The 16521-nt window shown below is 47.4% G+C and overlaps 1 protein-coding gene across 19 annotated transcripts in view; it reads left to right on the top strand.

The window, feature by feature from the left end:
• The window catches only part of LOC137335801 (ankyrin-1-like), a 233740-nt gene that overhangs the window by 174412 nt on the left and 42807 nt on the right, over positions 1 to 16521 (top strand). For all 19 annotated transcript variants that reach the window (XM_068001226.1, XM_068001235.1, XM_068001234.1 and 16 more), the window contains 8 exons: positions 2455 to 2679; positions 3898 to 4052; positions 6629 to 6840; positions 8948 to 9152; positions 10880 to 10976; positions 11387 to 11615; positions 14286 to 14411; positions 15892 to 16011. In XM_068001226.1, coding sequence (XP_067857327.1) covers positions 2455 to 2679; positions 3898 to 4052; positions 6629 to 6840; positions 8948 to 9152; positions 10880 to 10976; positions 11387 to 11615; positions 14286 to 14411; positions 15892 to 16011 — 1369 coding nt within the window. The remainder of the gene's footprint in view (positions 1 to 2454; positions 2680 to 3897; positions 4053 to 6628; positions 6841 to 8947; positions 9153 to 10879; positions 10977 to 11386; positions 11616 to 14285; positions 14412 to 15891; positions 16012 to 16521) is intronic.

Genomic DNA, 16521 nt, shown 5'->3' with positions numbered 1-16521 from the left:
TCTCATTGAGGAGTTTAAAATGATTAAAGGAATTGATCGGGTAGATAGAGAGAAACTATTTCCTCTGGTGGGAGAGTCCTTAAAATTAGAGCTCGGCCGTTCAGAGGTGATGTCAGGAAGCATTTCTTCACACAAAGGGGAGTGGAAATCTGGAACTCTCTCCCCCAAAAAGCTGTTGAGGCTGGGGGTCAATTGAAAATTTCAAACCTGAGATTGATCGATTTTTGTTAGGCAAGGGGATTAAGGGTTATGGAACCAAGATGGGTCGATGGAGTTAAGATACAGATCAGCCATGATCGAATTGAATGGTGGAACAGGCTCGAGGGGCTGAATGGCCTCCTCCCATTAGTCTAGAAGCGGCTCTTAGCCACTGTATCCGTTGACAGTAACTGCTCTCCCTCCGTCAGAAACAGATCGGTGCTGTGAGGAGTAATTGTTAATTTCTGTGTTGCCCCAGACGTACGACTTATCTAGTCTACAGTGCACATCTACGAGTGTTGACATTGTGACGTAGTCAAGCCATACATTCGCAGAGAGGAGAGAAAGGTACCATGTTCATCCTTTACCCCGTGTTAGAATACACTGACAGGAATTAGCACGGAGACACACCCAAGAGTTGTGCAGGATCACACACGAGTGGAGTTGTTCCCTTTTATCTGGTGTATGCTGAACATGCACAGAAGCAGAAATGGGAGGACAAGCTCCACAGGACTCGATTGGGAAGTACTGCCCGCCTTCACCGAGTGTGTGCTGATTTTACACAAGACTTGGTACAAAATCTCCACACACAATATAGTGCCCAATCGGGGTGAACGACACAGTGTGTGCTGAACCTATACAGAGACATACACAGGCCATACAGTTGTGGATGGGGTGAGCTGCCAGCTTTTATTCAGTGTGCACTAATGTCTTATAGCTATATTAACACACTCAATGAGGTGGCAACCTGTTGAAGAGTCAGCAGGCAGGCTTTTAATTGCTGAGCTGTAATGCAAATCCTAATAAATATTCCGAATCTCCTGTGTTTGGGGCATCTCATTCTCTCCTAGCTTCATTTTAATGACTTTCTTAATGAGTCTGCTGACAGGATCTGTGCTTCTTTAAAAATTGATTGCAAAAGCTTTAAATTATCAATGTGATCTTCAGTTGAAGCATCACAGCTTAAAATAGCTCTCTTCCATTTGCGAGAAGAATTGTAATCAAAATGAAGTTTTTAATTTACACTGCAAAGTAAGTAAAATTCATAACCAAACTGGTATGGGGGCAGGGGCGGGGGGAGACAGAGCAATGCAAAAATGAGAAGGAAATGACCCGAATGAGGGGTCTTTCTTAGTGGCTGCAACACATTGCAGCACTGGGTGAACAAGGTGGGATTTGGGGATCTGTTTTTGATGCAGTGCTTGTTGGGTCTGCAACAACTGGAGCTGATCCCACTGCAGTCAGGGCCTGGAATGATGAGGTGAAAGTCAGGACTGCCCTGGGAGAATTATCGGGATGTTCAGGAATGGTGGGGCAAGCTCCGTGCCTTCAAGAACAAGGGGACATAATCTTAAAATCAGAGCGAGGCCATTCAGGAGCAAAGTTGGGAAACGCTTTCTCACACAAAGGGTAGTGGGGGTTTGCAACTTGGATGCTGGGACAGTTGGAGCTTTCAGGACTGAGATCAACATATTTTTGTTGGCGAAGGGTGTCAAAGGATATGGAGCAAAGGCGGGTAAATGGAGTTGAGGTGCAGATCAGCCGTGATCTCATCGAATGGCGGAGCAGGCCTGAGGGGCTGAAGGACCAAGTCCTGTTCCGAATGTTCCGACCACCATCGATCCATGGCGGATCTTCTGGGCTCAACTTTTTGGTGGGCTCCCAGCTGTATTTGTGCCACTGCTGTGTCACCTGCCTTGGTTGGAGGGGGCGACAAAAGGAGCTGTGCCACTTGCGACAGCAACCCCCGGGGGCTGGAAAAACTCCGCGCAAAAGAATAACAGCTTGCCTGAAATAAAAACGGGAAAGGAGCAAAGCAAAAAATCCACCCCTTAAAGTCACAACAGTGAAGATCGGAAGAAGTGAAGAGCTCAGGAATGGTCCTGGCTCCAGATTGGAATAAAAATTACAAATGGCCTTCTTGAAAACAGAAGCGCCCATGAGATTGAAGTGGTCAGTACAGAAATATGCTCAATCCTCAATGAGTTTGGTGTGGACTTGAAACATTGATTCAACTCATACCTGGAGCATTGGTCCACCTGTTACCAACAAAGGGCATTAATTGTTTGGGAAGATACCATAATGGCCAATGTAGATCACTCAGAAGAACACAAAAAATCATGGGATGGCTAGTCCATTTGTCCCATCAAGATTGCTCCAAAGACAGGCCAGTTACAGCCTGCTGTATCATGGACTCCACCCAAACTATGGAAGTTGCTCCATACTGACCCATGTCACATCCTCTCTCTTTGGCAGATTTCTGGTGAGTTTCATGGTGGATGCGCGCGGAGGCTCGATGAGAGGAAGCCGACACAATGGGCTGCGAGTCATCATCCCACCACGGACGTGCAACGCTCCGACACGCATCACCTGCCGGCTGGTGAAGTCTCAGAAGTTGGTCAGCCCCCCACCGCTGGTGGAAGGAGAAGGGCTGGGAAGCAGGGTGATAGCGCTGGGACCGGCTGGTACCCAGTTCCTGGGGTACGTACCTGTGTGCAACATTTAATGAATGGTGAATGGAAGTGGGGGCTGCTTTGTCAAGTCGAGAATGGGCAGGATAGCTGGGCAGGGTGGGGTCGAGTCTTTCAATCTTCCAGCCAACTTTCAAGCGCATGCACAAAACGAAATTACATTGCAATAGCAATTTGGTTGTCTGTCCAATTCAGCATAGAAATGATCCAGAACAAGAATCTACAGACTGTGTCAAAAGTCTTGCTTATAGACTGTGTCCAGCGACTGAGGGATCTGGAATAAGGAGACTTCTTCATTCTAAATAAGGAGAAGAACTGGCCTGAAGTCCCAGGCTACCGGTCAAAGCAACACAAGTTGCACTTCAGATAGAAATCTTGACACATCCTTTATCAAAATAGAATTAAAACATAAGTTCAGGTGTATTCTGGGTTGAGAATCTCGTAACACAAAGTTCTGATTCGAACTCCATTAATTTTCACAATTGGAAAAGTGTTCTGTGATTGCATTCGCCTTCCAAATATTTGGTGTTTGTGTGTCTTAAAAAGTCAACAACAATTCCTCCATGTTCAGCCTCCATGACATCGTATAACAATACCCAAACTGGGGCTGATAACGGGTAGTGTCCAAGATCGCAGCCAATGTTCTAGATCATGGCCAGTGTACTGGATTACGGGCAGTGTTCTGGATCACGGGCAGTGTTCTAGATCACGGGCCGTGTCCTGGATTGCAGACTTTGTTCTGGATCATGGCCAGTGTTCTAGATCATGGCCAGTGTTCGAGATCATGGGCCGTGTCCTAGATTGCGGACTTTGTTCTGGATCATAGGCAGTGTTCTAGATCACGGGCAGTGTCCTAGATTGCGGACTTTGTTCTGGATCATGGCCAGTGTTCTAGATCAATGGCAGTGGTGGAGTTCAGATGCTTTACCCTCCACACATTGCCCTTGAACTCTGCTGGGAATCCATCTGTTCATTATGGAACTTTCTCTTCAAAGACTTGTGAGAATCTTCTATGTGAAAGTCCCAATTAAAGAATTTTGGCCCTTCAATTCAGAAATAAATCTGAAAATTGAATGCTTCTCTTTGTCTCTGCCTTTCTTTCTGTCTGCCTTGTTTCTTTCCTCACTCTCTCTCTCTCTTGGTCTTTGTCTCTCCTGCCCATTGAATCCTTTTCTCTTTCTCCCAATCTCTCTCTTTCTCCCTTTTCTCTTTTTCTCTCTTTATTTAGGCCTGTCATTGTGGAAATTCCGCATTTTGCCTCAGTGGAACATACTGACCGGGAGCTCATAGTCCTGCGGAGTGAGAATGGATCAGCATGGAAGGACCATCGCAACCGACCTGAAATGGAACAGTTGGATCAGCTCCTGAATGGAATGGATGAAGGTGTGTGTGTGTGTTTGGGGGTGGCACCGGGGGGGTTAGAAGGGGGTGTGACATGCTGTTCAAATACATCTCAACACGAGTTGGCTTTGACCAATTCACAGTCAAACTGCAATAGCCTTACATTAGTTTGTTTTTCACTTTATGGTACCGGCAGCTTCGAGATTCATTTGAGTAAGAGCAGGTTACAAGGGTCCAATTTCGAGGGTTATTTGTGGTGCCAGGATTCAAATTCACCTCAGACTGGATAAACACCCCCCTTTCTCTACTGGATAAACGCCCCCCTTTCTCTACTGGATAAACGCCCCCCTTTCTCTACTGGATAAACGCCCCCTTTCTCTACTGGATAAACGCCCCCCTTTCTCTACTGGATAAACGCCCCCTTTCTCTACTGGATAAACGCCCCCTTTCTCTACTGGATAAACGCCCCCTTTCTCTACTGGATAAACGCCCCCCTTTCTCTACTGGATAAACGCCTCCCTTTCTCTACTGGATAAACACCCCCTTTCTCTACTGGATAAACGCCCCCTTTCTCTACTGGATAAACGCCCCCCTTTCTCTACTGGATAAACGCCCCCCTTTCTCTACTGGATAAACGCCCCCCTTTCTCTACTGGATAAACGCCTCCCTTTCTCTACTGGATAAACACCCCCTTTCTCTACTGGATAAACGCCCCCTTTCTCTACTGGATAAACGCCCCCCTTTCTCTACTGGATAAACGCCCCCTTTCTCTACTGGATAAACGCCCCCCTTTCTCTACTGGATAAACGCCCCCCTTTCTCTACTGGATAAACGCCCCCCTTTCTCTACTGGATAAACGCCTCCCTTTCTCTACTGGATAAACGCCCCCTTTCTCTACTGGATAAACGCCCCCCTTTCTCTACTGGATAAACGCCCCCCTTTCTCTACTGGATAAACGCCCCCCTTTCTCTACTGGATAAACGTCCCCTTTCTCTACTGGATAAACGCCCCCTTTCTCTACTGGATAAACGTCCCCTTTCTCTACTGGATAAACGCCCCCTTTCTCTACTGGATAAACGCCCCCTTTCTCTACTGGATAAATGCCCCCTTTCTCTACTGGATAAACGCCCCCCTTTCTCGACTGGATAAACACCCCCTTTCTCTACTGGATAAACGCCCCCCTTTCTCTACTGGATAAACGTCCCCTTTCTCTACTGGATAAACGCCCCCCTTTCTCCGCCGGACAGACGCCCCCCCTTTCTTCGCCGGACAAACGCCCCCCCTTTCTCCGCCGGACAGACGTCCCCCCACTTTCTCCGCCAGACAGACGCCACCCCTTTCTCCGCCGGATAAATGCCCCCCGCTTTCTCCGCCAGACAAAGGCCCCCCCCCTTTCTCCGCCGGACAGACGCCCCCCTTTCCCCGCCGGACAGACGCCCCCCTTTCTCCGCCGGACAAACGCCCCCCACCCTTTCTCCGCCGGACAGACGCCCCCCTTTCTCCACCGGACAGACGCCCCCCTTTCTCCGCCGGACAGACGCTCCCCCCTTTCTCCGCCGGACATACGCCCCCCCTTTCTCCGCCGGACAGACGCACCCCTTTCTCCGCCGGACAAACGCCCCCCCTTTCTCCGCTGGGTAACATGTTTACCAGCACTGATTATCCCTCACCTTGGTGGGCACGGTAGTCTACCAAAGGATTGTGGGTAAATAACATGACCAAGGAGAGCAACCAACATAACTTCAAAACCAGATTGGTTTACAGGGCTATGGGGAAAGAGCAAGGGAGTGGGACTAATTGGATACATTTTTCAAAGAGCCGGCACAGGAACGATGGGCCGAATGGCCTCCTTCTGTGCTGTATCAATCCATGATTCTATGATGATTGGATCCAGGTTTGATTTAACTGTAAATTAATGGTGCTGGTGAGCATGTTGGTTCGATTCTGATACCAGCTGACTCTGTTTCATCCATCGCCCCTCCCTTTGCTCTGTGGGAGCTGCTGCCGCTGCTGAGAATGTTTTATGAATCCATTCTCGGCGTGTGGACGTTGCTGGCAAGGCCAGCATTTATTGCCGGTCCCTGGCTACCCTGGGGTAGCGGTGAGTTACAACTGAGTGGCTCGCTAGGCCACTTCAGAGGGTAGTTAAGAGTCAACCACGTTGGTGTGGGACTGGAGTCACATATAGGCCCAGTCCGGGTAAGGACGGCAGGTTTCCCTCTCCAAACGACATCAGTGAACCAGTTGGGTTTTTTATGACAATCCAACAGGTTCAGGGTCACTTTAGCCAATTACTAGTCTTTTAATTCCTGATTTTTATTGAACTGAATTCAAATTCTGAGATAGATAGCTTTTTGGCAACCAAAGGTATTAAGGGATATGTGCCAAGGGCGGGTATATGGAGTTAGATCACAGATCAGCCATGATCTTATCAAATGGCGGAGCGGGCTCGAGGGGCTGAATGGCCTCCTCCTGTTCCTATGTTCCGAAATTCTCAACCTGCCACGGTGGGATTTGAACTCACGCTCTTTGGATTATTAGTCCCGGTAACGGGAGCCGTTACTAAATGCCGTGTCGGACACGGCTTTGTGCTGACCGTGGTGTTGATGTTCACACAGACCTTGACTGCCCGGAGGAGCTGGAGCGGAAGCGAATCTGCCGCATCGTCTCCATGGACTTCCCGCTTTACTTTGCCGTCGTCTCTCGTATCAGGCAAGACAGCGAGTGGATTGGGCCAGAGGGGGGCGTCCTGAGCAGCACGCACGTCCCAAAGGTGCAGACCTCCTTCCCTGCGTCCGCAGTGATCAAGAGAGTCCGGCTGGGCCTTCAGGTAACGTCAGCAACTGGCCCATTCCATTCGCAATCACAGAACCTTCCCACGCTCTATAATTAATAACACAAGCCCGCCCCTGCTCTCAACTTGGAAACCAGCGGGAATAAAAGGCCTGCAGAAGGTGTTTTTCTCTTGAAGCTGAAGTTTTGAAAATAGATTGAGGATGTTTCCGAGCAACACTGTCCTGTCGCACACCATCCCTGGTTCCTTTTATTGACGAAATATTATTGTCCCCCACTCCAGCTGTCTCAACCCTCAGTGACTTCCGTTGAGGGAGAGTTCCGCTTGCCCAATTGGCCATTTGGTTCTGGTGAAAGTTCACCTCAATAACCTGTCTTTCCTCTTTCCAGATGCTTGTTAAAATTAGACAGTCATGTGGTGAAGGAGGGAATACTGGAGCCTGGTCTTCAGTTGCTTCCAAGCCTTTATTCACAGATAGTCCCCTTACACACACACACCACACCCGAGATAAGCTCTCCTATAAAAAGGATACAAGAGAGTCCCCAATTGATACCCACCACTTGAATACAATGAACACTAATTGATATAAATTATACAATTTACATTGCTGACTGACCTGCTGTGTATTTTCAGCTGTATTTGGCTCTTGCTGCACATCAGCTTAGATCGTGAATGTCAGCCGATGTTTGTGCACAGGGAGAATCACAGCGGAGCTGTTTGATCATGGGGAGAATCACAGCGGAGCTGTTTGATCTTGGGGAGAATCGTAGCCGAGCTGTAGCTGTTCTCACCTGACATCCACACGCCTGCACATTCCAGCAGGGCATTACTGGAGAGGAATCAGGAGCCGGAACTCAGGCTGAGTCTCTCTTCCCCCTCCCAAGCATGGGGTCGCTGGGGTCAGCAATGGAGCTCCAAACCTGCTAACCCAGCACAGACGGTGGACTGAGATTCTGATCTTCCTGATCTTTGTGTCTCAGTGCCACACCACTTGGTGCTTTTACCCACTCAGCCAGCAGGAACAGTGTGTTCAGAAATAACTGGAGGTATCGGTACATTGAAACTGTGCAAAAACTGATGGTTGGATAATCCTTATACTTTTTAATAACAGATTTGTGAAAGCCAGAGACAGTAATATGTCCAATAATTTACCACATTTATGATTGTTTCAAAACATTCACCTGAAGACCACATTCCAGAGTAGTACACATCAGTCCTACTCACGTGTAAAGAACTCCCCGGGAATCGTGAACTATCGCCTATCCACGGTACCTCTCCTCAAAGGCAGCTAAAGTTCACAATGAGTTTTGCTTTGTATCTCTCTTTTATACTGTTTTAGCAAACAAGCATCCCATATCGCTGGTTCCTCAGCAACCTCCACGGCAGCCGATTCCAAAAGTTGCCTCAGGTTGCATTCTCACCATCAACTCGCACATTGTCTAATTCTCGCTGAGTTTTCATGTTATCTTCCGATTCCAATGTTATCTCCCCATTTTCAGGGAGAGGGAGCGGTGGGAAAAGAGAAATCTTCCTGTGCCAGAGTCCGTACCTCCCAGATTGCCTCTCAGAAAAGGCTCAGTCAGGGGACGTGGACAATGATTGTCCAGCCCTGTGTGGGACCCAGTCTGAGTGAAGGGCCAGGAATCTAAAAAGAGAGTTTTAAAAAAATTACCGATAACAGTTGAAGGAGGGAGGGGCGGTGGGGAGAGAGAGAGAAATTCCAAGACACCACCTTCACAAAGTGTTTGTCATCAGGATGATACATTTGGCTCCAATCCTGCCCAAAACAAAAAAAAAACAATCTCATAAGGACAGCGAGATGAGCAGAGGCTGGAATCTTGGCTCAATTCCTTCAGTTGACATTGATCTGTCCCCCGTTTTAACAGAGGCACAAACCTGTTCATTATAAATGGGGCAGCAGAATAATGTTGAGCTTCAAGTGCCTATTGGCGAATGTTTCCTGCCCTTGAACATCTAATGGAGATTGTTAAACCCTAATAATACGTTTCTTCTTCTGCCAACATTGTCTGAAGTGAACAGGTGCCCGAGTGTTTCGAATTTTGGGACGAGGACCGTTGAACTGTTGAATCATTTCTTTATGTTTTGGCTTGGACGCTCTCTTACCATTCGTTCCTTCCCGCAGGCTCAGCCCGTTCCCGACGAACTGGTGACAAAGTTAGTGGGTAACCAGGCAACGTTCAGTCCCATTGTTACCGTGGAGCCCAGAAGGAGGAAATTCCACATCCCGATAGGTCTTCGCATCCCACTGCCGCCGTCCTGGAGGAATAATGCGCGGGACACCAGCGAAGGGGAGTCGACCAGCCTCCGACTGCTGTGCAGTGTTATAGGTCTGAGAATTAAATGACCCTCTCCTACCCATTGTCTGCACTGACCTACACTTAGCCCAGCAAGTGCGGGCGTCAGAGTGCGGGTTCCCACTTGCAATCCTTCCTCATGAGTTCCCGATCTCACTCAGGAGGAGCTGCAAGTGCAGGGAAGAAGATAATGTGCGAAACCGTAAGAAATCACGGCTTAGGTCCCGGCTGGAGTAGAACCTTAGAAAGGTTACAGCGCGGAAGGAGGCAATTCGGCGCATCGAGTCCGCGCCGAGTATTGTGTCCAATTCTGGGCACCACACTTTAGAAAGGATGTCAAGGCCATGGAGAGGGCGCAGAGGAGATTCACTAGAATGGTACCAGGGATGAGGGACTTCAGTTATGTGGAGAGACGAGGGAAGCTGGGATTGTTCTCCTTAAAGCCGAGAAGGTTAAGAGAAGATTTGAAAAAGGTGTTCCAAATCATGAAGGGTTTTGATCGAGTAGATAGGGAGAAACTGCTTCCAGTGGCAGGAGGGTCAGTAACCAATGGACACTGATATAAGATAATTGGCAAAAGAAACAGGGGTGAGATGAGAATTTTGTTTACACGGTGAGTTGTTACAATCTGGAATGCGCTGCCTGAAAGGGCGGTGGAAGCAGATTCAATAATAACTTTCAAAAGGGAATTGGATAAATACTTGAAAGGGAAAAATTTGCAGGGCTATGGGGAAGGAGCAGGTGAATCGGACTAATTGGATAGCTCTTTCAAAGAGCCGGCATAGACACAATGGGCCAAATGGCCTTCTGTGGTGTCTCATTCCATGATTTTATAAGATAAAAGATTATACAGCAAACAGCCCGAGACCATTCTCAGACGGTTCTGTTTGTAAATTCTTTTCCTTCCATTTTCTCCTGGTACATGCACCATTCTCCACCCAGTGAGGTCTGGGCTTGCTCCTAACTACATGCTGATACTCCTCTGTAACCAGTCACTAGGATGTGGGGCTGCTCATCCACCAATTTTGTTTCTTGCCCCTTGGGGGAAGTGTTTTGTAACCACTCAGGATTTCCCCTTCAGAGGAGAGATTGGAAACTTATCACAACAATGCAAGGCAAAAGTGCAAGACAAAAAAAGGCTGATTACCTCAGCCAACCTTTTCATTCCAATATCTTACATACCATTTGCATATTTTCGACTGTCCTGTCAGAGTTTTATACAGTTACATTTTGAGCAGTGGTTTAATTTCTGTTGTGATTTCAGTCCCGAGTTATGCAGGATAAGAGTAAAGCCTTTCAGGGTCTGCTCAGATTTCCTGGACATCCATCCAGTTCTTCAGTCGCCTTGTTATTGACGGATGAGCTTGATATTTTTTGCCGACCAGCAATCCAACCCAAGCCTTTTTCCTTTTCCACCTGTGCCATTTCGTCCCACTCCCTGCGAGTGCTGCCAATCTGCCCTGACACCAGTCACCTGGCCAGAGCGCTTAGTGTCATCAACAAGTTGAACAAGAATGCTTGGTGTACACCCCTCCATATTGTTAAACTGTCAAAGGCCCACGACAAACCCTCAGAACTCTGCTAGTCGCTGGTCGCAAAAAGCAGAGCCTGAGGTGGTGGCATGTTGCTAAGGCAAAGGAGCTCATTTTAAAATAATTCAACGGCTCGCCCAGTGGTGACAATTTGTATGAACCAATTGTTGTGTGAATCTCATTGGCCTTTGTCTGATTTAACCTTGGATTGCTGTGGTTATCTGACAGGAGGAACTGGCACTGCCCAGTGGGAGGATATCACAGGGACCACCAAACTAATCCACGCAAATGACTGTGCCAACTTCACGACCAATGTATCAGCAAGGTAAGCAGATAAACTCCCTCGGCATAGGATTGCAACAGACCAGGCCCTTCCCATTCACCCCCATTGTGTAGACAGGACCCCTGTCTGTGTAACTCCTGATTCAAACACAAACGTCTTCAACTGCACAGCGTTTCTTGCTCAACCTTGCATTGACCAGCTCATTTGAACTGTTGATCAGTAAGTCCACTCCCACGTTGCCTGCTCAGTGACGCTTGCTTAGCTTTTGCCTGAGTTTCTGAATGAACGAGTCGGAAGGTTTACTAATTGAGTGTTCTTCACCTCCGCTTTATCAGCACTTGTAACGGAAATCGTGATTGAGCGTTAATCCTGGTCCAGTGTCCCATCTCTCCACATTCGGTCAGGATTGCATCGTCCGGCTTGGTGATAACTCGGCCTCCTTTCTCCTGCAGGTTTTGGTTGGCTGACTGCCCACGGACAGCAGAAGCAGTAAACTTTGCCACCCAGCTCTACAATGAGTTGATGGCCGTACCGTACATGGCCAAGTTCGTTGTGTTTGCCAAGATGCATGATGGGAGGGATGGCCGACTGCGTTGCTACTGCATGAGCGATGACAAGGTGGACAAGACCTTGGAGCAACACGAGAACTTCACTGAAGTGGCAAGAAGCAGGGATATCGAGGTGTGACTGCTCTGCCACTTTTACTTTCAAGGGTTGATTGAAATTCGAAATCAATTATTGAGCGATCGGCCAGCTGGCTTGCCTCATTTTGGATTGGTATATAAAAAAAAGAGGGCAGCAAGCGTAAAGTTCTCATCTCATTCACCCCTTGCAGTAAGAAGGCATTTTATTCCCACTTAAAGAAGTGTTAGCAGAGGGCTCCTTTTAAAGAGTGAGACTCAACATCCAAGCCCAGTTTAAAGAGGGTGGTTCAGTTACAGTACATTTTAAAAATGGCGTCAAAAACCCCTTTTAGAAACCCATTACGAGTAATTCTGATTGATTTTAATGTCCCTTTCGATATTATATTTTGACACACAGAGTGTTGTTGGGTTTGGAATTACTGAGTCCCACGGTGCGAGTGAGTCAACTGTCACTTCAGGAATGGGGCAGATACTGAATCGGTGGGTTGGACATTGAACAGGTGCAATCTCGGCAATATCCCTACAACACCCGCCCAACACGGCAGTCTCAGGCTCGAGTATCATTGACGTTTTGTCAACCACCAAACAGAAAGATGGAAGAGAAAAAAAAAAACCAGAAGAGTAGTAAAGTAAAGATAATTCTTTGTAACTGACGATGACGTCTGGCTATCAAACGAGGGACAATCGTCCTTATTTCTTTCTGTGATGTAAAAGCGGGAATGTGTGTTCCTCGAGGACTTGTCTTCAAACACAGGCCTTACACTGCAGGTCACTTTGTTAGCACTGTGCTTTAAAGAGGCGAGATATTGTTTTATTAGTGTGGACAAGCACCCTGACTTCAGAGCGGTAAGTGACCTCGACATGAAAAGAAGGGAAGAGCTCACATTTACACAGCTCCTGATCAAATCCTCGGGACTTACAAAGCACCTCACAGTCAATGAATTGCAGTCGCGCTGCCTTCACTGTTGTTTTGTCGGTGAAGGTAGCAACCGATTACACACAGAAACATCTCACAAACAACAAATGAAATGAATGACCTGTTTTTGGGGAGCGTTGATTGAGGCAGGCATCTTGCCCAGGACGTTGGGAAACTCGCCCCTCTTTTTCGAATCGTCCCATGGGATGCTTTACATCCACCTCAACAGGCAAATGGGGCCTCCATTTAATGTCTCAGCCAAAGGACAGCGGCTCTTTACAGGGTAGTCTGGATTATGTGCTCAGGTCCTGGAGTGGGGCATTAACCTCCAACCTCGGACTCTGAGGCGAGAGTGCTACCAACTGAGCCTCATGTCCTTGTGATTGTGAGCATTCAGATGTAAAGAAATTCCGTACAACAAAGAGTGAAAATGTACTTTTGAGGGAATGTTTGCACATTTTTCCACACATTAACGGTCCTGTGTATGTCACGCAATGTGTCCATACTATTTAAATATTCTTTTGCGGGTATCGTGCTGTTTTTACCCACCAGGAAGCACCATTGTGCAATTTTGCACAGAGCAACATTGCCATCTGCTTTGGGGGAACGAACATACCCCACTATTAGCACCCACCTCAGTCAGCTCGGTGTCCAGTGTGCAGAAATCTGTCTGCATGTTTAAGTCTCCGCACCAAGCTACCGAGAAACCCACCTCGGTCGAGTCTCTATGCCCAATCCGCAGTGTACACTCTCTCCCCGTCGGGACATAACTACTTTCTCAAGCCCAGAGAGCTTGGTGCAGGTTGGCAGAGCCCAAGCTCAGAGACCCCCCCCAAGTATGCACGGGGGGACTGCCAGAGTTTAACCAGCTGAGCTGACTCCAGTGCAGCACTGAGGGAATGCTGCATTGTCGGAGGTGCCGACAATGCAGCATTCAGATAAAAGGTTGTAGTTTGGGCCTCTTCTGCCTGTTCAAGTAGATGTGAAAGATCCTATGGCACGATTCGAAGAAGAGCAGAACGTTCTTCCAGTGTCCTGGCCAACATTTCTCCTTCGACCAACACCACCAAAAACAGATTAACTGGTCATTCATCACATTGCTTCTTTGTGGGAGCTTGCTGTGCGCAAATTGGCTGCCGTGTTTGCCTCCATAACAACAGTGACTACACTTCAAAAGTAATTAATAGGCTGTGAAGCACTTTGGGACGTCCTGAGGATGTGAAAGGAGTGATATAAACCCAAGTTTGTTTCTTCCTTGCACATCCAGGAAGCTGTTTAATGCTATTTTCCTGCACAGTTAAATACTAAACGCAGAGATCTCTTTGTGAAACTTTGTAAACCTTCTGAAATGCTGCTCCCTTTGCTTATGTGGATCCCTGGCTGAGACTGAGGACAGCAGATCGCCTGCTCCAAGGGCAGCAATTGTGCCACAGTTGGCCTCCAGTAACCCCGGGCGATGGAGGGAACCATTCCAGCCCGGGTTCTTGCTCCTGGTTGGTATCCAGCCACCCCTGCTGGAATGTTTAAGTATGTGCACAATGGGGGAGGGCAGCATTCAGCTCGGCTGTGACGCCCCAGGCAGTTAAATAGCCCGCTGACATTCACTATCTCGCCTCACACACCGAGGGGGGTTGGTGCTTGTGAAGCTTCACGACCCGTTTAAGGCACGTTGCGAGAGGAAGGCAGAAGGAACGAGAGTCTAGTTTTCTCACATTTCCTGATCCTACAATTCAAAACAAATCTTGTGTTTGCAGCATGTCAGCACCGCACTTGTGTTTTTCTCTTACTCAGGTCCTAGAGGGAATGCCGTTGTATGTGGAATGTTCCGGCAACATCGTGCCCGTGAGAAAAGCAGGACAGCAGCGCTGTTTCAATTTCCATTCATTTAAGGAAAACCGCCTTCCCATCACCATTAAGGTCAGTGGGAATGGACGTGCTCTGAGAACCTGTGCAGGAAGGCTGTCATTGTAACGTGTTCAGCTATGAACAGTATTGTACTAACAATAGTGTACTAATAGTGGTGTATAAACTAGTAATGTACTAGCAGTAGTGGATTAACAGTAGTGTATTAGCAGTCGTGGATTAACAGTAGTGGATTAACAGTAGTGTGTTAACAGTAGTGGATTAACAGTAGTGTATTAGCAGTAGTGTATTAGCAGTCGTGGATTAACAGTAGTGTATTAGCAGTCGTGGATTAACAGTAGTGTAGTAGCAGTCGTGGATTAACAGTAGTGTATTAGCAGTCGTGGATTAACAGTAGTGTATTAGCAGTCGTGGATTAACAGTAGTGTATTAGCAGTCGTGGATTAACAGTAGTGTATTAGCAGTCGTGGATTAGCAGTCGTGGATTAACAGTAGTGTATTAGCAGTCGTGGATTAACAGTAGTGTATTAGCAGTCGTGGATTAACAGTAGTGTATTAGCAGTCGTGGATTAACAGTAGTGTATTAGCAGTCGTGGATTAGCAGTCGTGGATTAACAGTAGTGTATTAGCAGTCGTGGATTAACAGTAGTGTATTAGCAGTCGTGGATTAGCAGTAGTGTATTAGCAGTAGTGGATTAACAGTAGTGTATTAGCAGTCGTGGATTAACAGTAGTGTATTAGCAGTCGTGGATTAACAGTAGTGTAGTAGCAGTCGTGGATTAACAGTAGTGTATTAGCAGTCGTGGATTAACAGTAGTGTATTAGCAGTCGTGGATTAACAGTAGTGTATTAGCAGTCGTGGATTAACAGTAGTGTACTAACTCGTCAACTAACAATGGTGTACTAGCAGTGGTGTACTAGCAGTGGTGTACTAACTGGTGTGCTAACAGTGGTGTACTAACTGGTGTACTAACAGTGGTGTACCAGCAGATGGACGTGCTGGGTGAAACATTAACATTGTGATGTTTTGGTAGAAGACCATTGCCCCATCTCGCCTAATCTTGCAAACCTCCCATCAGTTTCCTTCCCGTGATTCTGGAACTCATAGCCCCGTATCCCCTTCCTAATCGGAATTCATCCTGTCCTTTTTTTCTAACCTGCCCTTGGATTTCTGCTCGACTGCCCTTGCGAGTAATTTGTTCCACAGTTCTTCACACCCTGTTACTAAAAAAAAATACACTGCCTAAATTTCCGATTTTCCTTTGACACTCTGAACTTTAAACTGTGACCACGAGTCCTCGACTCATGTATCCACTCGAAAACCATTCCTGGATCCAAATTCTCCACAGCTGTAAAAACCTTAAGGATCCCAATCAAATCCCTTCATCTTCCTTTTCTCCGCAAATGAAGTTTTCTGATTTTTGGTGGATTGGAGATTGGAGCAAAACTTGTGAGACCAGATCCAGAGCTTTGGGGAAATGATATTTACCTGTTTGAACTAACCTTTATTCACATTCTTCTCTTGTCTATGAAGGTGAGAGATCTCAATAAAGACCAGACCGGCTACATTTCCTTCCTCCGGAAGCCAACAAAATATGAAGATCTGCAGCACATTATCTGTAACCTGAATATCACCATGCCTCCCTGCATAAAGGTAATGTACAATGTCGACACACAAGAGATGTACAATGTAACACGCAGAGTGTCACAGCTTGAACACACAATTCCGAAACGTGGCCAGTGCAGCACCTGCAGTTGGCTCAGTGCACCTGGGCCAGGAAATGGAATAATCAGCCTGATTACTATCCCTGCCCCCTGGGGGAATGTGGACGTGATGCCTCCACGGATGAATAGCCACACATGAAGGAGGGTCACTGGGGCTGTTGGTATCTACGGCATTGTACCTCAGCATGAATCAGGAGAGGGAGCTGCTCAGAGTTTGAAATTCCTTAACTTTGCACATTGCCCACTGTAAATGAAAATGACAGCCATGCAAAATGAAACTGTACCTCCTTGAGTAGGAGGGTACCTGTAAAGGAGGAAGAAGAGGGAGGGGGATAGCACAAATGGATGAAGAGTTGAGGAAAGGAAAAGATGAGGGAGAAAGAAATCCATAGCTTGAGATCCTGGTGGTGGTTGGCATGGCCTCGCTATCACTCCGTGA

The sequence above is a fragment of the Heptranchias perlo genome, chromosome 20, assembly GCF_035084215.1.
Source record: "Heptranchias perlo isolate sHepPer1 chromosome 20, sHepPer1.hap1, whole genome shotgun sequence".
NCBI classification, from domain to species: Eukaryota; Metazoa; Chordata; class Chondrichthyes; order Hexanchiformes; family Hexanchidae; genus Heptranchias; species Heptranchias perlo.
Note: the sequence above shows the minus strand (reverse complement) of the source record. Positions and strands in the feature narration are given on the sequence as shown.